Source organism: Tachypleus tridentatus, chromosome 13, assembly GCF_004210375.1.
Source record: "Tachypleus tridentatus isolate NWPU-2018 chromosome 13, ASM421037v1, whole genome shotgun sequence".
In the NCBI taxonomy this organism is placed as follows: Eukaryota; Metazoa; Arthropoda; class Merostomata; order Xiphosura; family Limulidae; genus Tachypleus; species Tachypleus tridentatus.
The window spans coordinates 19,545,858-19,570,896 of record NC_134837.1 but is presented as its reverse complement, the minus strand read 5'-3'; the positions used below and the strand labels follow the sequence as shown (position 1 = coordinate 19,570,896).

The 25,039-nt window shown below is 33.4% G+C and overlaps 1 protein-coding gene across 5 annotated transcripts in view; it reads right to left on the bottom strand.

Moving 5' to 3' along the window:
- Window positions 1-6,609: 6,609 nt before the first annotated feature.
- LOC143237977 (lysosomal thioesterase PPT2-A-like) overlaps window positions 6,610-25,039 on the bottom strand; it is a 39,854-nt gene continuing 21,424 nt past the window's right edge. For 4 of the 5 annotated variants that reach the window (XM_076477809.1, XM_076477808.1, XM_076477807.1 and 1 more), the window contains 5 exons: window positions 19,083-19,135; window positions 15,257-15,340; window positions 13,482-13,566; window positions 13,042-13,096; window positions 6,610-8,072 (listed from right to left, as the gene is read on the bottom strand). In XM_076477809.1, coding sequence (XP_076333924.1) covers window positions 7,929-8,072; window positions 13,042-13,096; window positions 13,482-13,566; window positions 15,257-15,340; window positions 19,083-19,135 — 421 coding nt within the window. In that variant the 3' untranslated portion in view covers window positions 6,610-7,928. The remainder of the gene's footprint in view (window positions 8,073-13,041; window positions 13,097-13,481; window positions 13,567-15,256; window positions 15,341-19,082; window positions 19,136-25,039) is intronic. The other variant, XM_076477806.1, reaches the window with a different exon arrangement.

Genomic DNA, 25,039 nt, shown 5'->3' with positions numbered 1-25,039 from the left:
TGGCGGTGGGTGGTGGTGGTGTTTTCTAGACTTACACCCCTAAATTAGGGACTGCTAGCGCAGACAGCCCTGGTGTAGCTTTGCGCGAAATTCAAAACAAACCAAACCTCACGAAGAACACGACTTTCACTCGTGTACTTGAAGGTTTCAAGAACATGTTTATTGATGTAATTCTTAAACGTAGCAGTAATAAAAAATGACGTTCTTGAGAACTATTTGTTCAATAAACGATAACACATTTCAAATACATAAAACAACAGATGTTAAACGTACGAAAATTTTGTGTTCTGTACATTTGATCATTTTGGTGCAATAAGTTGCGTATTGCTAAAGAGCATGATCAAAACACTTTCCACGTGCAGCACTTCCCAGCACTTTTAGAAAATGTTCACTTTTTACAACTTTTAGAATTATAAATAAATACTGTGGTTAGTAACCACTAACATAATGTCCCCAGTGGCACAACGATATGTCTGCGGACGTATACTGCTAAAAACCGGATTTCAATACCCGTGGTGGTCAGAGCACAGAATTAACGTCAAACAAAGACAGCGACGTTTCTGTTAGCACTAATTTCTTCTTATTTTTACAGTAGGGTTAAAACTTAAGTAATATAATTAATTCACAAATCTTTGCGATTGGTCTTACATCCTATGAGATATTTTATAACCAAACACAGTTATTACAAAAATGATTCGGATATTATGAAAAGTTTCTGAGAAAACCAGTTATGGTATTTAACACTCTTTTGCTTTCAACATAATATCCAGTGAACTCGAACATTATCAGTAGAAGGTAATAAATAGTCAAAACATTAACCGTTTCATTACTTCCAATGTACATATAGAGGACTGTCATATACAACAAAGTTTATGCGAACTTGTGACGTTTAAGTTAACATTCGTTGCGTTGCAAAGTGCACGAATTTATTTCGTGTCGATTCGCACGTATTTGTTTAAACACTAGTGATATTTGCAAGCAACTGTAGCTTTGTGTTTAAACAAGATATGAGAGACTGGTATCTATTTTAATACTGACTAATTTTTATCTTTGACATTTTGAATTAAATATACCAAGGTCAATAAATATAGTGAAATATTTTAATGAAAATATCACTGAGATGGAAATATAGCGCTGTTTATTACACAAATCGACGTCATCGGATAGGTTAGGTGTTCCCAATTGTAGGTCCACAATGAGTTTGAAAGATGTAGTAAATCACTTTTAAGTTGGTCAGTTATTTGCGAATTGCAAATACATTCAAATAGTTGCTTCCACCTTTTTAACGTAACTTCTCTGGTTGTACGTAACCATAAGCATTTACTTATAATTATTTTAATTCGTTTAATATTTTCGTCCAAATCTACACACGTATTATTTTCAGACACCCGTTTCTCATTTCGAACTTGAGGGAAGACTGCTCGCCGACCAACTGTCAAACTGTTTTGTAATTTGACTAATCGTCATTCTAAAATGTTATCCATGGCTCCAAAGTACGGAACGCGTTTTTCGGTAACAGGACGCGGACTCCGAATGCTCATATAAGACATGCTAACTACTAGGCCATGATTAATCTCGTTTGTTTTTTATTCTCGAGTGTTTCAAATTTATGGCACAATTTGAAAATAAACTGTTTACTTGCTACGTTTTTACCAACTAATAGTGGGATTGATCGCCACTTTATAACGCCCCAACGGCTGAAAGGATGGGCATGTTTGGTGCGACGCGGATTCGAACCTGCGACGCTCAGATTACGAGAAAACAAACTGTTTGTGCATAACTGTATTATTGTAACTTACTTTCTTCTGGAATTCCAGATTTTTGATTACTTCACAAATGGTACTTTTAAGTATTAATTACGACTATAGGGGACGGGATGAATACATATGAGAACCTTCATGGCCGTTAAAATAGTGAGGATTCAAAGTAAATGTATTTACCAAGATGTTTCGGTTCCACATCTCTTCTTGTATACCCTTTAGTTGTGCACATATGATGCAGATGGAAAGACAATAGCGAAGAGTCCAGTTTTCCATACTTCACCATAAAAACAAGTTTATATTCTTATTCTTTGATCAGCACGTGCTTGTTGAATTTGGAGCAAAGTTACACGAGGGTTATCTGCGCTACTGCTCATTCTGAAGTGAAAGACTGAAGAGACGAGTCACTACTACCCTAAACGAAATCTCGGGCTTCTCTCGTCAAGTTGGAAACTTCACCGTCACTCTTATAACACACCAACGACCTCAGAGTGCGGAAAGCGATATTTTTTTTCTTGATGGGGGAGGGGCGAACGAGGGAAATTCAGCTTCGCACTCCGTCATGCTAACCACGCTCGCCCCCGCATGACGTATAATGAAATGGTCAATGACATTTTTCACCGATTCGTTTGAAAAAGATGTTTTTAGCCAAAACAAAGAAGGCTTTCATGCACATAAAAAGCTTAATGTGTTAAATTCCTCAGCATATAAGTTATTTTATCAAAATCAATATCCATAAACAAAATTTTCGTTGTATGATATTTTTTCACTGGCTGCTCCAGATCTTGTGTATTTCTTATTACTTCTGCAAATTTCCCGGTGACGTTGATAGGTTTATTTTAAAACAAAGCCGATACGGACTGTGTGCTGTGCTCACCGTGGGGAATCGAACCACAGACTTTAGCGTTGCAAGTTTGTGGACTGCACGATGTCCCACCGGGAGACTCCGGTTACGCTCAATCATTATATTTATAAATATCTATTACAACAAGTTAAAAACTATATAAATAAAAGTTTCAAAACGTGTTTCCATTGTTTTTAGAACAACGCCATAATACGCACTTTCTGCATGCTATCCATTACGAGACACCGAATTCCATATTTTAAAATTATTTGATAATGGACGTTTATAATTCATTGCAGTAGCTTCTAGAAGGTAAAAGACATTTTTTAACGCGGGAAAAACAAAATATCTTGAATTTTGTCCTGAAAACAAAGGAATTTAAACCTAAAGATATAAGCATATAATACAATGTAAAATCACACGTGTTATAATAAACTTTATATGCAAAAAGTGTGACTATACATAGTTTCTGTGTAACCTGAAAAGTTTACAAAGTGTGAAAGGTTTCACAGCTTGTTACGTTCACTACTTAATTTAACGTTACACACATTTTAAAGTGTTTGATTTGATAGATAACCCCAAAATGCGGAGCGTGGTTTTCATAAACAGACCTCATATTCATAGTTCATCATGTTGATCGCTGGACCACGCTCGGCTGTTATACACTCAAAGGCCCGATATGGCCAGGTGGATAAGGCACTCGACTCGTAATCGATGGGTCACGGGTTCGAATCCCCCTAACACCAAACATGCTCGTCCATTTTAGGCGTGGGGCCGTTATAAAGTCAGGTCCGAATCCCCCTAACACCAAACATGCTCGTCTATTTTAGGCGTGGGGCCGTTATAAAGTCACGGTCAATCCCACTCTTCGTTGGTAAAAGAGTAGCCCAAGAGTTGGCGGTGGATGGTGATGACTAGTTGCCTTCCCTCTAGTCTTAAACTTAAATTAGGAACGGCTAGTGCAGATAGCCCTCGTGTAGCTTTGCGCGAAACTTAAAACAAACAAACCCACTCAAACACTGTAAAACTATACACGTAAAAAAATGTCCGTACACTAAACTAATATCGTATGTTAGTGCACAGAATATTGTCATTGTTGAAAGCATAGGTTAGATAAAGAAATGACACTGAAAACAGTCAGCTCTAAAGAAGGCAAAAATCATTCTTATATTCTGTTGTTGTTTTGAATTAAGCATGTAGCTACACAATGGGCTATCTGTGCTCTGCTCACCATGGGTATCGAAACCCGGTTTTTAGCGATGTAAGTCTACAGACATACCACTGTGCCACTGAGGGCCTTATATCCTGATTCAGAAATAGCGAGACAAACAATAGTAGGTATTAATTACCAAGATGGTGCTTTTTGTAACGTACCACTCCAAGAGAAAATGAGCCGAAACGCTAGTTAAATGATTAGTCCTACAACTTTCTAATACACTGTTTCATAAATATGATTTGGGCAGTTCAACTAATTGGTCAAAAACTGATTCAAAAGTACGACAGTTAATGGTCTAAATGGGTATAATACCACCAAAGATGTTTGTATTTCCTAAGACGACAAACCAAGGACGCTCCCAACATGGAACTGAACATGAGGCCGTGGAAAAAAAGAGTTCAGAGTTACGTTACGAGATTTTCTGTGTTTAGTTACTGTAGCAAGACTTTTGACACAGCTGTCAAATCGAACAAAGGACTGAAAAAACTATCAGTACTTTTAATTATAGTCATCACATACACGGAAGTTTAAACAGCAACTATAATTAAAATAGTCATCACATATACGAAGTTTAAACAGCAACTATAATTAAAATAGTCATCACATATACGAAGTTTAAACAGCAACTATAATTAAAATAGTCATCACATATACGGAAGTTTAAACAGTAACTGTAATTAAAATTCCACTGAAAATGAGTAAACAAATATCAATGGGGAAAATACTCACGAACTGAAGTATTGACAAGTTATACTTACTGTCTTGATGGAAATAAAACTGCTTCTTACCAGGGAATCATGAGATTCCTTTTCATACCCAAACATTTCTAAAGTCTGATGAATATTTGGTCTCGTTTTATTCTGTAACAAAACTTCCTTTAAAAGATTACCATGCAAAAAATCCGTAATTAACAAAGAAAGGAGGTCCAGAATGACCTGGTTCAACTGTTGTCCAACACGATCCAGATTTATGTAATAACTACTGTTGTAAATACTATTTTTCGAATGTACCTCAGAGGTAAGCTACATAGATTCTTTGTTTGTTTTTGAATTTCGTGCAAAGCTACACAAGGGCTATCTGCACTAGCCATCCCTAATTTAAAAGTGTAAGACTAGAGGGAAGGCAGCTAGTCTTACACTATTGGACTACTCTTTCACCAACGAATAGTGGGGCTAACTGCCACATTATAACGCCCCTCCCCGGCTGAAAGGTCAGGCATGTTTGGTATGAAGGGGATTCAAACCTGGGACCCTCAGATTACGAGTCGGGCGCCCTAACCACCTGGACATGTTGGGCCTGAGCTACATAGAAAGGATAACAATGATAAGAGAATTTTTCGTATAATACAAATAGTACGTTTTCTAAGTCCCATATTTATACTACCAACCAACACCTGCATCCAGGCAGTGAGACTCTCAGCTAAAATCAAATAATATAGTCTACCTTTCACTTCAATTCACTGTTGTAGAGTTTTCCCAAAAATGAAAATATGCAAAATAATTTAAACAAAGAGGAAAATAAGTTTGGGAATTTTATGCCAAGGAAGTGAAAATATTTAACAAGAATAAATGATTCTATCACCTACAAGATCTTGTAATAAGCTTGAAATGGGTGATCCATGATGAATAATAAAAAAGAAAACAACACAAATGAAAACTGATATATTTGTACGTATAATTTTTCATCTATCATAAAAATTTTCATCATCTAACACAAATTGACACTAATAATAGAAAACATTAAAAGGAAATATGTGCAAAAAGAACACGTGTATTTATGTTCTACGATAATTCAATTATTAATCACAGTATGTGTGTAATGTGAAAAGGTTACCCTGTATAAATGATTACACAGCATTGATATTTTAAAAAACAGAAGTTTTAAAGCAAAAATTAATATTCATACTTAATTCTGGAAAATATATACTACATTATACAGCAGCGTGAAGTATTTAGTTTAAGTTTTCGAAACTTAAGCCCTCATAGTCTATATGGTCTAAACTACTTACCGATATGATAGCATTTGTTAGTTTATTTTGTGTTTGAATTTTGTGCAAAACTACATGAGGGCAATCTACGCTAGCCACCCCTTATTTAGCAATGTAAGACTAAAGGGAAGGCAGCTAGTCATCACAACCCACCGCCACCTCTTGGGCTACTATTTTACCAACGAATAGTGGGATCAATCGTCACATTATAATGTCCTCACGGCTGAAAGGGCGAGCATGTTTGATGTGAAGGGGATTCAAACCCGCGACTCTCTGATTACAAGTCAAGTACCTTAACCACCTGGCAATGCTGGGGCCTGAGAGTATTTCTGAGCCTCACAAACAGGCCCTCAATTACCAGTATTAGCAAAAGAGGAACTATAAATTATTTCTGTAAGACGTTAAAAAAAAGTGAATAAATATTTTAAATATGGATAAGGAACAAACACAGTAGTAAAATATTACATGAAACATAATGTTAGTAAATTAAGGTAAAATAATAATCCACAAAAAGTGTCACATATGGTACGTAATATGAAAATAATGTGGGTTTCATTTTACTTAATGTAGATGTTGAAAATTACTGAACTAGGGAAAACAATCTTGTAATACGGTTTAATAGGTGTTTTCATAGTGGATAATAAAAGAATGAAATCCATAATACTTTCTCTAACACTTTGAGTATGTGTAACAATGCTACTATCTAGCTTATCTTATAGTAATCACTGATACAATTAGATGTAACATTTACAATGCACGTTTTCAATTCTTACTATTACTGTAAATTATGTTTGGCCAAATATTTGTAAAAATGTGATTTTTTTTTTTATTAATTGTAAATCATGCACCTTGAGATGTGTTACATATCCTCAAAGATTTTATGGCACCAACTTTTATCTAAGCTGGGTTTTAAACAACTTTGTATGTTGATTACAGAATACAAAAAACAAGAGATTCTCTCGCCAACTTAATTATTACAACAAAGTACTTTCACATCCTTATAATTAATAAAATTAATGATAAGTATTCATTTTAATTCAACCGATATAATAACAATCATCAAATAAAACTTAACTCTTGTGGGATGGACATATTAGTGGGAGGTATAAACAAGGAAAAAACCTGCAATCTCAAACACCTGTATACTTTAAGTCTGAAACATTAACTAACAAATAATACAAATTTCAACAGTTTATTGGACAAAAACTGTTTCTAATTAATATTTATTTGTAATAACGATTCAATGTACTGGACGGACAAAAGTAATGCTTTTCATCTACTCACTGTGTATCAAACTTTGTTATATTTTTAATTTTTTTGAATTTCCAAAAAATGTTAACCATTTCAAAAAATATTACATTATTTTAAGACAACACCAACCTAAACAAGATTAAGTTGGGGTAATATTAAGTAAAGAAAAGGAAAGTCATGTGCTAATTTTCAGCTTTTTAAGACCTGGTTCTAAAGAACACTTCCATAGTGTCACCTTCATAAAATACTCAAATGGTAAATGATAACTTAAAAACAACAACAGGATATGTATTTAAAAATATTGTTTTGATACATGTACAAAATATAACACATTCAAAAAAGTCATAAACCCAACTTGTACTAGGGTTAATTATTAGAGAAAAATTATATAATTTAAAGCTGTTTAAAAAACATAATAAAAACTTACTTATAAATGAATAAATGCATAGTTTTAAATTATCTAAGTATTGTTTACCTTACATTTTATCGAAATATCGACTGACAATTTTTTTTCCCTACAAATTATTTCTAAAATAGACATTTGAAACTGTCAGACATCACAAAGTATGTTTAATGTACTATTTTTTTTTTAAAAAAAGGTTAAACATTTTATGTAGAATAAAATGAAATCCTATATATGTTAATCACTAAACAAAACTTGTGAATTACTGAAGTAAATCTCACAATAAATCAAGGTTATAGAAGCGAATAAATAAAACAAATATTTTAGAATAATTTTCACTTTTAAAACAACAAATTGAAAATTTGATTAGAGTTAACATGTATGAAACAAATCAGAATTTAAGTCCATAGTAATATAACTAAACATGTAAATAATGCTTTAAGTAGGTCAACAGCACTTTTTACATGTTAATTAAGGAATGGAAGAATAAACTTATCAAAAACTGTGTGATTTTTGTGCCATTCAAAGTGGTTAACGTTAGCCATAATTTTAACATGAACTCTTCCAAGTTTTTCCAAACTCTTCAGGCCAAATGTGTCATATTGATAAATCTGTTCAAGAAAAATCATGATTAGTTATTTTTAATTTGAAGAAAAAAATTTTTAGTTTTCCTAAACTGAATATGTATTTCCTATTTATGATTGGTACATCCCTCTTTTCACAAGATTAGGTTTTCCTGTTTTGTGCTGCCCTCTATAGGTAAATGTTTTTAATAACGTATCACATACGCCTTCTGTGCTCGTCCTGTTGGAATTAAAGATTCTAGCTTGTCTCTCATGCAAATCAACATACGTAATCTATCCACCAATAAGATAACACCACCATCATGTGATGCATATGGATCCCTCTTATGAGCCACTACTGAACCATTACTTCAAGGTTTGGCAGAACACAGAACCGGAAGATTGAGTGAAGGAAAGTGGGAAATAGGAGTAGATAGAAGTGTCGAAAATACATTTACAGTCTGGGAAAATAATAACTTCTGATATGGTACTTCACTCTTCTCACAAGATTAGATGGAAACCCACACTTAAAGAAGGAAGGACCAGTCGAGAGAAAATAATCATACCCTTGAAAGCATTCAAATGATACCTCTGTATATGACAGAAACAGATGAGATGATCTGAGAAAGAGCATTGCACCACTTCTGAAACAGGTATCTCCTCACCATAAACAGTTATGAAAACAAAATAAAGCAGAAAAGGAATGGAGCTCATCTTAGAGGGAGAAGATAAGTCAGGAAAGTAATCTCTATGACAAATAAACCACTCAATCCCACAGAAAGAAAGTGGGTAAAGAAGGATACATCCCATGGAGTATAATGGCTATGGCATGGCAGACCATACTCAGTAATTCAACCACATCCAATACCTTCTTGCTGGATACAGACATTCATGTGAGGGTAGGATGAGTATCACACCATCTTCAACTCAAGCCTTAAAATTGTGGATTTATAACAAGGGCATGACACATGAGTGGTAAAGAGCCAGAGATCAGGAAATGTGGTATCCAGTATCTGAGAAAAGTCCATCACACGTAATTAACTCCCACGATCTTAGTCCAAAAGTCCATTGGTCAGTAATATCAACATATATCTTCCATGACCCACGACAGAGAGGGAAGAATCAAGGGAGAAAGATGGACAATCCCAAAACTGTGTGACGACAAATGCTGACTGGTTAACTCAATATTCAAAACCAGCCTGTGAGGTACCAATATCCATGCAAGTGTAGGGTGAAGATATCCAATTAATAGGTGAACTGCATTGAGACATCTCATTTTGTCGTACGTGTCATTAAATCCAGAGGATGTTATGCCTTCTACACCAGCAGAACTGAATGGTTATAGCTATCTGTGTGGAGCCCATTCAACAGGATGCCTTCATGGAAAACCACCCCAGCTGCTTGGAATTGGTAAGTTTCAGATATTCCCATACTCCACTGGAAGAAAACGAGGAAAAACATCATTGGTGAGCCCAGAGGGACTGCTACACCCAAGGCAGTGCATTGGATAATCATGAATCCCTATAAGTCAAAGTATGTCAAGTATGGGCAGCTATCTCCTTCTGCTTTACCTATCTTGTTTACAGGTGATATGGTCTGAAAAAGGCCTATTTATGAAGCATATATCATGAGGTCATTGACCCTCCAGTGATCTTGTGAAACACCCTATCTCAAAAGTGCACATGCACAGACATGAAAAGAATACGAAAATCAATATGGCATACAGTACAACTTTTTGTAGAAAAATACCTGGTCAGTTTCCACTTACCACAGAGTGGTATCAATAGATGAAATTGAAAGCAAGGGCTTCTGAAACAAAAGAAAGCATTAATAAAGACTTACCAAGTGTCATAGCTACACCAAAGTCTAAAGTATAATGACAGGTTGTAGACAGCACCCTGAGGGTGCACAAAACGTGATGTGATGGAGATAAGGGATGATGAATGTCTGAGAGTTAGTATATATGCTCAACTACAGAATCTCCTCCAAAGGCTAACCAAGACAAGAAGCAAGTGAAAAGATGAGGTTCTGGATTTGATGGGAGATAACAAAGAATAATGCACATTAGAAAGTGGATAAGGAGAATTAAGCCAACTGAATTAAACAATGAACTCAACTAATAAGGGTAAAGGGAGAAAGATCCCAAAAGGAAGAGGGTCACCAGGGGATAAACAGATTGGAACGGGAACCTCTGAAGGAATCTGTAAAGGCAGGTTGGTTGGTTGGTTGATTTGGTGTTTTATGGCACAAAGCAGCTTGACTATCTGCACTTTTTTTTTTTTTAAGGCAATATAACAACAAAGAGACCACTCCACTTGGTAAATCCTGTCTAGTCAGGAAAGATGATCTACCACAAGGTTGAAAGCACCTGTTATGTGACATGCCATCAAATGAATGTTATATTCGTGGGGCCAAAGGAGAAGATCCAAGGTGAGAAAATACAGGAATCTCAACCATGTGACCCTCGGTGATTGATATGAGCCACCAATGTGGAATTATCAAAGTGGATGGTGATCCACTGATCCCTAAAGAGAGGAAGAAAATGATCCAAACCCAACAAACAGCAGGGAGTTTAAGGACATCAATATGAAGAAAATGTTCCTCCACAGATCAATGACCCAAAGCCATTTATTTGGTTGTTGACCCATGCATCCTAGCCCTAAAGGGATGCATTCATAAACAGATTTAAATCTGGCCACAGAGGAAGAAGTAGGGCTTCCACTGAAGTACAAGCTTTTGTTCAACCACCATTGGATATCATGCATAACAGAGAAAAAAAAGCAGGTTAACATGGAAGTGAGGAGGGAAGGGACATTCCCAGAAAACCCCTCAGGGTTCCTGTAAAGAGCCTCAGACAGGAAATGGATTAAGGAAAGGCAGTATAACAGAGTCATCATGGAAGGAAAAACACAAGAATACTGGGCACCTTTTAGATGAATGGAGGATTCTGGACCTGCCCCAAACAGGCAGAACCAAACCAAACAACAGTTGGTCCTGATAAGGACAGTTTACCCTATAATGGTGATGAGAAATGAGGCATAGTAATGCCATCACCAAACTGGGAGGCAAAATGCTCAGTATGAATCCAAATACCAGGAGACGAGAAAAACTATATAAGGTTGGAAGGAAGAATAATGTAAATGGAAGGATTTGGGTAATAAGAAATAGGTAGCAATAAACAAAACATCACATACCTGAAAAATAAAATCCTAAAATCTGATTAAGACCAAAGATGCATGGTATGAGAAGACACAGCAAAATCTAAGGGAGGACAATCAAAATCCTCATCAAAAGGCACAGGGTGAAGAGGGATAATGAGAGAAGACAACTGTTTTTCCATATAATGCTAAACCTCTCTGCAAATAAATACCACTGAATCCCCTGATGTTGCCTGCACCTGTGGCTTGAAGTATGGCATTAGATAAACGAGATGGACCAAAAGGGGTAACATTAACTTCAGATTTCATCCTTGACATCAAGAAACAAGCAAAATATTTGGCAGCAAAACACACACATATAAATACTTTGATTATGAAAGTGAAAATTTCTTGAAATAAACAGTAATTTAAATGATGATAAACTACTCTATACCAGAAGTGCAACAAAAGAAAGACATCTGAAACTGTCAAATGAAAAGTGATGGTCTGATAGCAGTGCATAGATGGAATCATGAGTCATGTGATAATGGTGTTTTCATACTGCTGATTTGCATGAGAGCCATGTTGGAATCTTTGATTCCAATAGGGAGTGTGGAAGGCTTGTGGCATGTGTTATAAAAAAGTTTGCCTATGGCAGGCAGTACAAAACTGGAAAAGGTAATATTGTGAGCAGAGAGAAATACCATACTGGAAAATATTTATATACAGTTTTTCACTGCCTCTATACCAAATAACTCAATAACCTGCTTTCAAGAAGTAGTTTAAGAAAGTTCTCTTTTATCATGTAGATATTCAACAATAGGTAGGTAAACAATGATTTATAAGTATAAAAAGTAGTTTCATTGGTGGTGAAACGTATTACGTTTCAACAGAACATGTAGTATATTCTATCACCAATGAAACTTTTCCTTATAATTATAAATAATTTTTTGCCTACCTATTATAAGATTAATTAGAGCTTCTTTATACAAGTACAAAGATATTCAATTAAAAAGCAGAGCTGCTGCTTAAGACTCAATTATTTCTAAAAGTTGTGTACTCAGCTACCTAAAGTCTCATGTTAAAAGACAAATTAAAAACCCTCTAACTGAAGAGTCCATCCATTGTTTAAAAATAATTTTGTTACATGATCTATAAGGATTTATTGCTCAGCCTAAACACTATTTATAAGCTGCAATGTTAGAACTACTGTGAGTAATATATTTGTATATAAATTTTATTATGTGAATGTTGACCACACATTAATTAATGGATCATATAATGGATATTTCATAGCTGTAAAAATATTGTTTCAACTTTGAAGGCTGTTTGGGTAGTAATATCACACACTAACAAAAAAAGCAATGCTTTTACTTATTTCTCTAATGTTGCATGTCCTTCTCAGGAGAGTGAAGTCAAATGTATTCAGAACCCACATTTATTATAGACCGAGTTTGATCATAGCTACATCCTTCTCTCACCATGAATTTCATTTAAGCGTGACTGGGGTTCTCCGTGAAGCAAGCATTTGCTGCTATCTCAGCTAGTAAATGTAACTTAAAAGCAACTTACAAAAACTTGATGAAACTTTGTAGAATGGACGGCAACTGCCTGTTGTGGAGATCTGAGTGTGGAGGGCGACCTGAAGGCGATAGGCGGAAGACTTTCAAAGCGTCATCCTTTACACTTGTGTCTCCACAACAGGAAGTTGCTGTCCATTCTACAAAGTTTATCATGAATCTCTGCCTAAACAATCTATCAAAGAATACAAATACTTGTACAATGCTATAACTCTACAATATAAACCTGAATCTTTATTCTTAAAAAAATGTATAAACAAATTTTTCATCATCAATTAATCTACTCATTTTTACACCTACCTGTTGTTGGTTCATTGGAACTAACTGCTCATAATTATCGATGAATCCAAAGTGACTGCAACAGAAAAATAATACACAAAGCTCCAATCAATGTATAAAAGTGAAAGCAAATAACCAAAACTTGAAAATCTTCAATCTGCAAAATATTGAAATTATATATATTTCCAAGTTTTCTGAGTTTGTATATTTAAAGTGAATACACTAAATTTTTCATAAAAAGTATCTTGTACTCAGTATGTTCATACAGATTTTTAATAAAAATGATCACACAGATGCCATCTTTATACACTTACAACACACGTGGTTCTCACAAACACATGCATATTATATATATATACTATTTCTGTTTTAACACTGAGCGATACTGTGTAGATGTTTTAACACCGAATGTAAAACATTCCATTCATTCATGCCTCAATAACCTACAACAAAAGTTTCACCTTGATTGCCATGGATCCACAACACCATCATCAGGTCCACCAATCAGAACGAGATTTTTCAGTCGAAGAAAATTTCTTTTAAAATCTATGTTAAAATAGTATACATTATTACAATAAAACAAAATTATTTATTTGTATTGAATGCTATGTGTATTGTTAGATATTTTCAGCATTAATCTGTTGTATCCTCACAGAAACTTAAATATTTGATTTAAATCTTCCAAAAATACATTTTTTTAATAATTTGTTTCAGTAACATAGTTATCTTAGAGAGCATTATTTTCCTTTCAAACTAAAACGTTTAATACTGAATGACTGACCTGGTGGAAATAATGTCAAAATACAATCAAAATATATGGTGACTCGTTCACCGAAATACTTCTGTTCAAAGAAAGTAAGAAACAACTAAATTCTGTCATGAAAAACAATATAAATTTTTAGGCATCCCACAATAATTATTCCTATTCCTTATTGTTGTCACTTCATAAAATGAAAAACAATACAACTTATGTGAGTGTGCCAAGAGAAATGTCATAACATATAAATTATAAAAATAAAGACGTAATATGTAAACCACGATTGTTTCAATCATGTTTTTATTCATAAACAACCAAATTATATGAAATTATTACAAAGATACAGCCATAACAGTGCAGTTTAAAGGTAAGAAAAAACTGGTTTTAAGGTGGTTTATCATTCACGATGAAATGTAGTACATAATTATTCTTTCCACATCTCATATGGCCTTTGAAACCTAACTTCAGAAATAAAATTAATGTCAAATGAAACCAACACAGTGATAAAATACAAAGTGCAAATCAAATTACTGGGAAAAGCTTCCAGTTTTTTCTATTCATTTACATTATAAATTTTTTATGAGTGCTACAAATTTTAAGGACGTGCGGCTGAAATGAGCATTGTTTTTTAATAATTATAGACTTGAATAGGAAATTTGTTCCTTAGCAGTATGTGCATATCTGACTAAACTGCTAGGAACATGTAAAACATATCTTTTAAAAACACAGACATCTGTGTTATTTATATTTAAAATATGACACTTATCAATTCAATGTGTAACAGTAGGTAAATGCTTACTACTGTTTGATGAAATTTATCAAAATCATTGTTACTATAAAGCAACATATTTTTGCATTTTGAATAAAGCAAATAGTAATTCTGCACACTTAACTTCACACAGTAAAAGATTTGCAATTTTTCAGCACGAAATAATGAAACTTGTCCTACACATACTTGTATGGTCATCACATAATTATATATTTATTAATTATATATCTGTTATATAGGTCATATATATATAGCCTTTTGTTATTTGGAATTATTACAACCTGGTTCCAGCTCCAAATGTTTGTTAAATACTTTGTGTAATTGAACAGGATGAGCTGCAATTCTAGAATAACACCAAAGTTTAGAGTCCTTTCATCTTTAGGCAGATTATTTCCCACCCTGATCACTACAGTAACCCTCACTCAGAACAAGGTTAAAATATACAACACAGCCTGACAATCCCATTCTGCAACTCACATCAAAAGTACCAGCAACAAATATAGTTTAACTTCAACAGTGAAAATGTGGGTAAATGTACTGAAAAACCCACAGTATTAAAATTAAATTCAAGTTTTTTTAAAAACATATTCCACAGCAGAGATAATATAATAAAACATTCTACTTTCCATGTAATTTTAACATAACACATTTAATAAAATGTTACAAAATGTAAAGAACATGATTCTGATTAAGTTTCAGGTTAGCCTTACCATTATTACGGCGATGAGAAATTTGATTGTTTACAAATGGTAAAAAGGCACTCATATTTAGGTACAAGCCTTGATGATGGGGGTCTGGCAAAAGAGAACACTAGTTAAAACTGGGCCATAAGATCTGTTTACAATACATATAATCAGTATATGTAAGCTCTGTTCAATGCAAACAGTTAATTTCTTTATATAATTTGTAAGTTTCTTACAAAAATTGCTCTAATATATATATTCTTTGAATGGAAATTATTTTACTGTCAAGAACTCAATTTTATATTACAATCTTCCATATAGTTGTCTCTCTGGAAAAGATTTAAGGAGATATGAACTAAACGTTTAGAATGATGTAATTTACGTGTAAACTGCCTGTTGGATTTCTTGAAGAATAGGGACACAAGTCAAAAATTTCCAGCTATCAATTATGTTGTCAGCTTTGGAAGTCTGGATGCAAGCATGTTTTCTTAACCAAATAACTTCATTCTCCAGATAGTCAATTTATGGCACCATTTTTTGAAGAAAATGATGTTTACAATTAGCTTGGGTACTTACACAATGATATTATGGAAATTTATCAAAATAAAGGTTAAACTGATTTAACCCTCATTTTTTTTCAAGGATTTTTTTCCCTCATAACATGAAAGATTTATATATGACTTTAACTAGTTGTCTGTAATCTACTTACTTCTTGTGTTCGTAAGCCACAAGATGTTATTACAAATGAGAAAATGCTCTTTAATCTATACATTCTAACTTAAAAATGCACTAGAAATTATTGTCAATTGTGGTTGTATGATGTAATATTTACACAATATGAGCTAAAAATAAAGCGCACACTACAAGTTGGCATTCATTTATTACCTCGTTCATTGGTAATATGTGTTAACATTTATGAACCATTTTCCTCTATATCATTTATTTAACCTTTCCCTTGATTTTCATTATTCAGAACTAAAGCAGGATTGGTCCTGTGTGCATGTTCTGATCTTGTACAGAATACCACTCAACACAGTATTATATACTTGATGTCAGAGTTGTCAATACATTGAGTTATCCAACACTGCTATTTCACAATAGCTTGCGATAGAGTATAGAATATACCAGATACAATATGCAAATATACTGAAAAAAGTCTAGAGATATGACAGATATTGCATTTAGGAGGTTGAGGTGGCTATGCAAATACACATCACATACACAACGAATAGACAAAAATAATTTTGTTTTTGGCATGAACATCACCTTTCACCCAAACTTAGCACTACTTCACATGTATATCTTTAGTACAAAAACTTTAGTAACCTATTCCATTTTTGGGCTTGTGAATATACACTTTAAATTCAAAATTATAGTGAACATTAATTCTCCAATACAAGGTCCATCCAGTGCACTCACACTGTGCACTTAGTTAACCAAAATGACAAGTAGGCAGTTTCCCATGAGCCCACGTTTTTTTTAATAGCCTTTTCACATGAATTTTAAGTTGGAAACTGTAAAATCCTAAAAGCATTATATTTGTTGAAAGATCATTTTAATGGTCAAAGTGTCACTGCAAAAACAAGAGGATTTATGTAAAAAAAAAAAAAGAAGGCACACAGAACTAAAGTTGCCTATGGGCCCACTATGATCTTAATCCAGATCTGTGCCTAATGCTAGTTCACATTCCATTACTATACAGAGACATATGATTTTCACAGTGATACAAAAAGACCGACATTGAGTTACAGTTACAACATACAACCATATAAAAATTAGTGTGTTATTCTATGTAAATATGCTAATTAAACTTTTTGCCACGAGCCAGTAATCATCTCATATTAAGCTGTAAGAAAGTTATCTGATAGCAATCCTAATTTGTGTAACTAGTTTTCAATGTTTTGATTTTTATTTCTGAATTTATCCTAATTTCTTATGCTTAGGATATATTGTTGAATTCAAAGTTGTAACTTGTGTCAAGACCACATTACTCAATTGGAAGTTCTATAAAGATAAAAAACAAAAGAAGAAAAAAAGAGTTGTTTATAAAAGTCTGGACATTTTCAAGTAGTAATTATATGCGAGTATAATTTGCTTTACAAGTGAGCATCCAAATAAACAGTTTGTCAGTATCTTAGTATAAAAGTTTCAGTTACGGCCTTTGAAACCCAACAACAGAAATAAAATTAATGTTCAAATGAAACCAACACAGTGATAAAATACAAAGTGCAAATCAAGTTACTGGGAAAAGCTTCCAGTTAAAGGATTCATTACAATACTGTTCTAATTCTCATAATTTAAGCAAAACAATTGAAATTTAAAATGTTATTTGTTTATTCTTTCATAAAATAACACTAGAACAAAAATAATGGAGTTTGGTATTATGATTTTCATTAACTGACAAGTTAAACCTTTATATGTTTAAAACAAAAACTTTGATATTTAGTCTATAAATTGTTTTTGGCCAAGAGAAAGCCTACAAGTAAAGTTTAAATATCACTGGATGGAGCAGATTATAAACTGTTTACATCAATGTACAGAAATAAAGTGAAGTGAAAAGTTATGGTTTCATATGAAAGTGACAAAACATAATTCTTTCAAAGAACAAAAATGGAATCTAATGGAAAATTTAGGAACCAAACACACCTCTTGGAAATAAGTTTTAATTTCTTTAGATATTTTTTTCCTTTAAATGCTTTCACGCTACATTATATTAATTTGGAATCTATACTGATTTTCTCATATGACATCAGGTAAGCCTAGTTAGGTTTAGAATAAAGTGTTTGTTTGTTTTGTTTCGTGTTTTGAATTTCATGCAAAACAACGAGAGGGCTATTTGCACTAGCCGCCCCTAATTTAGCAGTGTAAGACTAGAGGGAAGGCAACTCGCCGTCACCACCCACCTCCAGCCCTTGGGCTACTCTTTTACCAATGAATAGTGGGATTCACTGTCACATTATAACACCCCCATTGCTGAAAGGGCACGTTTGGTGCAACCTGGATTCAAACCCGCGACCCTCAAATTATGAGTTGAATGCCTTCACCCACCTGGCCAACAGCAAAGTGATGGTAAAATATTTCAAAGACTAAAGTCTTTACTTACTAAAAAGTATTGTCAAGTTTATCACATTCAAATAATGTATAAATAAAATGATCTTAACCAAGGGCACTGCTGGAAAAAATACTGTTATTTTGGCATAATCTGACACCATTATGAAAGAGTGTGTTTTCCCATAGCAAAGCCTTATCGGGCTATCTGCTAAGTCCACTGAGAGGAATCAAACCTCTGACTGTAGTGTTGTAAATTCATAGACCTACTGCTGTACCAGCAGGGGACCATTTATTAAAGATCAGGTAAAAGATTACTGTCGAGTCTTTGCTGTTTTTTTTAACCCTTAAACATCAGGAATATAGTAGATAGCAGTATCAATTGATGATGGCTACTGTTTAAGGGTTAATAATTTGTAGCCAAAAAGTGATTACTACTGCAACCAGCAAAATAAAACATAAAGAAAAAATGTGTTGCTGAATATTAATTTAGTTGAAATTAATTAGATTCATAAGACAAAACTTTCTGATCAGTAATTAAAAATTGAAATTTTAAAGTATAAAACTGTTTTTTGAAGATGTTTTACAGCAAAATTTCAGAAATTTCACAATATAAGAAACTGATAAAATTAAATGTTTTTAATGGAAACCAAGATATTACTCACTAAATATTTAGTAATTCTCATGCAATATGATTAATTATTTCCACTGTGAGAAGGAAGAAAAAAACAAGTTAAAGGTTTAGCACAATAACTGTCCCCAACTAAAAAAAGTGTACTAAAAAGAAAGGATATATATATCTTACCATTCCAATAATTTCCAACTGAAAACATTTGTCCTTTTACTGTATAGAAAAACCTAAAATAAAAACAGTATATTATCACAAAATTTTCTATTTAAGTGAAATAAAGCATATTCCATTAATGCAATGCCTTCTCACAAAGCAAATGGTAGATTTATAGAATTCAAGAAAAAAATGGTTTAGAATAAAATATAAAATAAATGTTTAGTACATATACATTACAAATTAACAATTTAAGCAATTACTCAAAACAGGAGCACAATAGAAATATAACCAATAATCTTTTAAAATGTGACACAATCCAATAAGGAAACAAGGCTATATATATATAGACATACAACATAAACACATCAGTTAAACAAAACACATACACAAAAAAACACAAACAATAAATAAAAACAATGTATGTCAGTTATAAGACCAAATTATTTATGTGATACTGAGAAGCAATGCAGAAAGTTTTATAGTAGTTCAAACATGCTCTTAAGAAACTTGTTTGCTCAACATTCTGACTTAAAATTTACACTACATATGATAAATATCAAGAAAAAAATCCCTTTTGTAATTTCAAAGTGATTTTAATTTTTGTTTGAATAGCATCTTGGAATTCTACACAGACTTGCTGGCTTGATAAGAGCTTTATTACAAAAATGACAATCATTCTTTGGTAAATGTAGTATGAACTAAGATATCTTCAAAATAAATATTTACTCTTTCGTAATGGAGTAACAGAAATTTCAGAAAATTTTGTTTTAAGCCATCAGTGAGTTGAAGTAAAATGGGAAATACTTTTTCATATCACCCAAGATGTTCTTGAGTTTAAAAAAAGAGATAAACAGTCTTCAGTGGAATTCTGCTTGGTTCTTCAGCACTGGAATATTGAGATAAATAGCCTTCAGTGGAATTCTGCTCGATTCTTAAACACTGGAATATTGAGAGTTTCTCATCAAGTGGTATTAGATTTTGCAAACCATTATTTTCTGAGTCTTTATAATTTCTTTGTATCATGGATTGTTTTTCTTCATACTGAGAGCTTAGCTGTATGTGATATTATAGCACATTCGCGGTGAAAGCTACTACAGCACTGCCACTTTATTTCAAAAACAAAACAAAAACAGAGGCTGTAGCATGAAAACATAGGTTTCTAAAGGATCATCGACCAGAAATATATGGGTATTTATAGGTTTTCTGATTAATTTATTTATTTCAAATGTTCTTTTTTACCACATTTTAATGAAAACTTAAATATATATAGACATGTAAATTAAATTGATTGAAAAAATACAATGTTTTATGGTTATTTTCACAAAACAATATGGGATCACTTTCAAAATAAGGGCTTTATTTGCATCTATTTGGTGGTTTTCTCTATATGTCAGTGTATAGTAGCTGTCCTTCAAAGGGCATCAGGTAAGTTTATCTGGATAGAGGAATAGTAAACAATAAACCTAAAAATTCATTAAAAGGGGTTAGCTTTGAAGTAGTCATTCTGTATCAGCAAATCAAGAACATGTCATCAATTTAGTTCCAATTGTGAGGTTTAAACGTTTTCAATTACACCACAAAGATGTTAGAAAAGTTAGGAGCCATCTTCATGCACATGACAGAATAATTTTAGTGTGAACTTAATATTCCTTGTTAAATTAAATGCCATGTAAGGATAAAATGCAATGGACCAGATCCAAAACCCTTTTGATACATCAATGGCCTGGATAAATTTAGTGCATTTTTCAGAATTTCTAATCCATCACATTGACACAATTATCTCCTCAGTTATATTTATAAAATGTTTTATATTTAATGTAAGAAGAAAGTGAAGTGGAGACATTTTAAATGTACTATTCAACCTAAACATACAGCTTTCAGGTGGCCATCTCTGTATCAGAAATAACAGAACATGCAGTGTTAGCAGATTTACATATTTTAGGTAGCAGGCAAGACATCCCTGTAAAAACCTACTAAGGTGTCAAATAGAGGAAAATATTTTTAGTCAGTTTCATTACTTTGGAAAAGCTGTTGAAACTTCTAATTAATGAGTTAAGTGAAATGAGTCATATGGTACTAAGTAAACTTCCTGATATCAATTCTTTGCATACTGGGTTGGTCAATCAAATGACCTTGTAACCACAAAACAAACATCATAGTTTCATACTATAACTTTTAATATGTTTGTGTATCTTGAAGAAATATGACAAGCTTTCAGTAAATATTACAAGACTTTTGTATTCAAAACCTAAATTTTAGCTATGTAGTTTTACTAAAGATTTATCCCAGAATATGGGATAAATATGGGAGAATTATGGAGTTAGTGTTAAGTTAGTGTTAACTGCTCCAAGTGCAAAGTGAAATGTGAAGATTAAAAATATTTTTCATGATCTGAAAAAATTTCATCTGCATAACCTCTGAAATCTTTTTAATAAATATCAAATGATTTTTTAAATTAAACTTTAGATCTTATCTGTTATTTTCTATACCCTAACTTTATAAATTTGACTGCCTTTGTCACTATCATGAAAATACATAAAATTAACCTAAATGACCCAATTTAACTTCTAGAAAGACTGCATATTGTGAAAAGAAATTACAATTGTGTATTTTAAGTAGTTTGAAGCTCCCAGCAAGCTACATCTGTTTAAATGTAATTTTGTTTTTAATGACTATTAAACCATGTCCAACTAAGAATCCCAACACACAAGTTGCACGTCACTAAGTGTACACCGTATTGAATAACATAATATACAAGTTGTTCATGTGTACACTTTGTGAAGAATTTTTATTATTTTTCATTACCTCATCTAATCCAATTTTATCTAAGCTAACAAGTTTCTAATTTTTATATTTTAATTATATTTATAACAATAAAAACAAGCATGCAAAACAAGAAATATAGAATACATTTCGTTTCCTGTTCTTCCTTTTGCTGTTGGTTGCCAATGAATTTTAAGTCTACTTTTTATAATAATGGTACTATTACACTAAATAATTTGTACATACCTTAATAATGCAAGTAGGAATGTATAATAACAATCTGAACAAATAAAATAATGCCCCATAAATATTAACTGTCATTCTAACAAAGCAAAGAGTTTAAATTACTTCCCTTTGCTGTTCAGTCTGAAAACCACCAGATAAATGTTCGAACTGATTACAAGACTGACAACAGTATGTATTGAAAACAATGTAGCATTACATGCCATATGACAAATTTAAACTTTTCCTCTCTCCTGGTTCTAAATTTATATAACATAAAACATCAGAAAGAATTACTGGAAATTTGTGAAAAAAGGATGTGACGTGTGCATGACATATTGGTCAAAGGATGTGACATGTGTGCATGACATATTGGTCAAAGGATGTGACATGTGTGCATGACATATTGGTCAAAGGATGTGACATGTGCATGACATATTGGTCAAAGGATGTGACGTGTGTGCATGACATATTGGTCAAAGGATGTGACGTGTGCATGACATATTGGTCAAAGGATGTGACGTGTGTGCATGACATATTGGTCAAAGGATGTGACGTGTGCATGACATATTGGTCAAAGGATGTGACATGTGTGCATGACATATTGGTCAAAGGATGTGACATGTGCATGACATATTGGTCAAAGGATGTGACATGTGCATGACATATTGGTCAAAGGATGTGACATGTGTGCATGACATATTGGTCAAAGGATGTGACGTGTGCATGACATATTGGTCTAATTTTCTAGATTATAACTTTGTAAGCAATAACACTGAAGGCTACAAAAGTTCAACTTACCCTGATGAACTGCACTGGCGCATTATAATGTCATCCCAAAACAACAATCCTCCATCAACAGAAGGGTAACACAACCTTCATGCACATTAACTCCCCCTATATACTTGCACTCATGATGGCTTTATTCTTAGATGAGGAAAGAAAAAGTTGTACTGGAAGTGGAGAGAGAAAGTGGCAATTCATGAAGAGATATCAGAACTTATAATTTTCCTATACCGAAAATGTATTTCCAATAGACCTCCTCTCACATAAATAGCTATTCTCATTCAGTGCTTCCCTCTATATGGAAAAAAAATGCCACAAGCCTTTAATCTCTCACTAAATGGGCATTGACTGATTCCATCATTCATAAAAATCATCATGTCAAAACCCTCCACCAATAAGAGTGCGACATACTTTACTGACACATGTGACTCCCTTTATTCAATTTTAACAAATTATCACTTCAAGTTGCAGGTGGTATTTGAAGCACCAGTTTTCACTGGAGAGGAAAGCTAGGAAGTGTGAAAAAGATAAGCACCTATTGGAAATACGTTTTTATTACCAGAAAATTATATTTTCCGATGTGACACCTTACCTCTTTTCATACAAATAGTTAGAATCCCACATTAAATAGGTGAAGAGACCAGTGTGAGGGAAAGAAATAAGCAAGTGAAGGACACTACCTGAGAGTAAATCTTCACAACTGAAGATCTGATGTGTGAGACCACACCACTTCTGAACCAGGTATACTCTTCACCCATCATGGAAAGATTTTGTATATATGCACTAAAAAATAGAGGAGCACATCCAAGGAGGTGAGAACCATATAATATTTATGAAACTCGGTCACAGACAATAGAAAAGTTAGCAAGAACAAGAGGATGCGCAAACAGGCGTAAAGTGGCTAGAATACAACAGGCCATACGTGGCAAGTAAACTACATCCAAAACTAACCTGTTATTATCTGACATCCATGCAGGGGTAGATTGAGAATCATATGATTGATAAGGCAACTACAACCCAAAACCTGGCTACCAAGTCCTAATGTCCACGTAGGGTAGGAAAAAGAATCATACCATTAACAAGTTGACTAAAGTTCAAAATGCAGATCACCAAGAATTGACATCTATGTGGAAGTAGGAAACATAATCATACCATCTTCACCACAAGTTCATGAAATCAGAGGCAACTTATTATCCCCCCAATTTACAAACATGGCACATGAGAATATGAAAACTGATAAATCAAGCTCAGAACCCAACAACTGGTATCAAAAAGATGTCTGCTTAATATAAACCACAGTCCTCAAAGTTTAAAATGACATGAAACACCCCATGCTCAGTGACATCATGAGATTAATAAACATAGAGGGATAGTGTAAGGGGAAGAACCATAACAATCTGCACATCTTACGGAGTAACAAGAATGTATCTGAAGATGGTAATAGAGACATTTGTAATATATATGTGAAGATTTATGTTGAATGGTTCAACTCTGAATCGAAAACCCAGCAACTAAGAATTGACATCTACATGGGGATAGGATGAGGAATTACAATCAAAGGGTGAATTACAATTTTGACAGTTATTCCCATTTATTTTTATTTCATAGTGGATGATATCATGCCATCTAGACCAGCAGAACACCACCATCCTACTCTCAACTGAATAGTTTTATAATGACTTCTATATTTTGTTAATATTTCATTAACCCATTCAGGAGGATGCATCCCAACAGCTTAGAACTGGAAAGACCTAAGGACTCTTAAACTCCATTAGAAGAAAAGGGAGAGGGGAGGCATGGAGGAACAACAACACCTGAGACAGTGCAATGAGTAGCTGCAAAAACCCTATTTTGTTAAGCAAATCCTAACAGTTTATTCAATACAAGGCACGATAGGGATGAGTAGCTATTCTCTTCTGTTTTGACCATGTAGTCCATGTGTGAGTACAGTCTGAGATGGGCAAACATATGAAGCAAATCTTGTGGAGTATCCCATCTTCACAGTGTCCACTGCATGGTATTGGAATGATAATATGTAAGTTTACATGGCTTCCAGTGCATATATGAATGTTTAAAGAACACATGATCAAGAACCACTCAAAACAGAGTGGCATCCAGAATACAAAAAAAGGGGCATACCCCTGAAAGAAGTATATACACCAAAAGACAATTTACCAAGTCACAGTCTCATTAAAGAGTGAAGG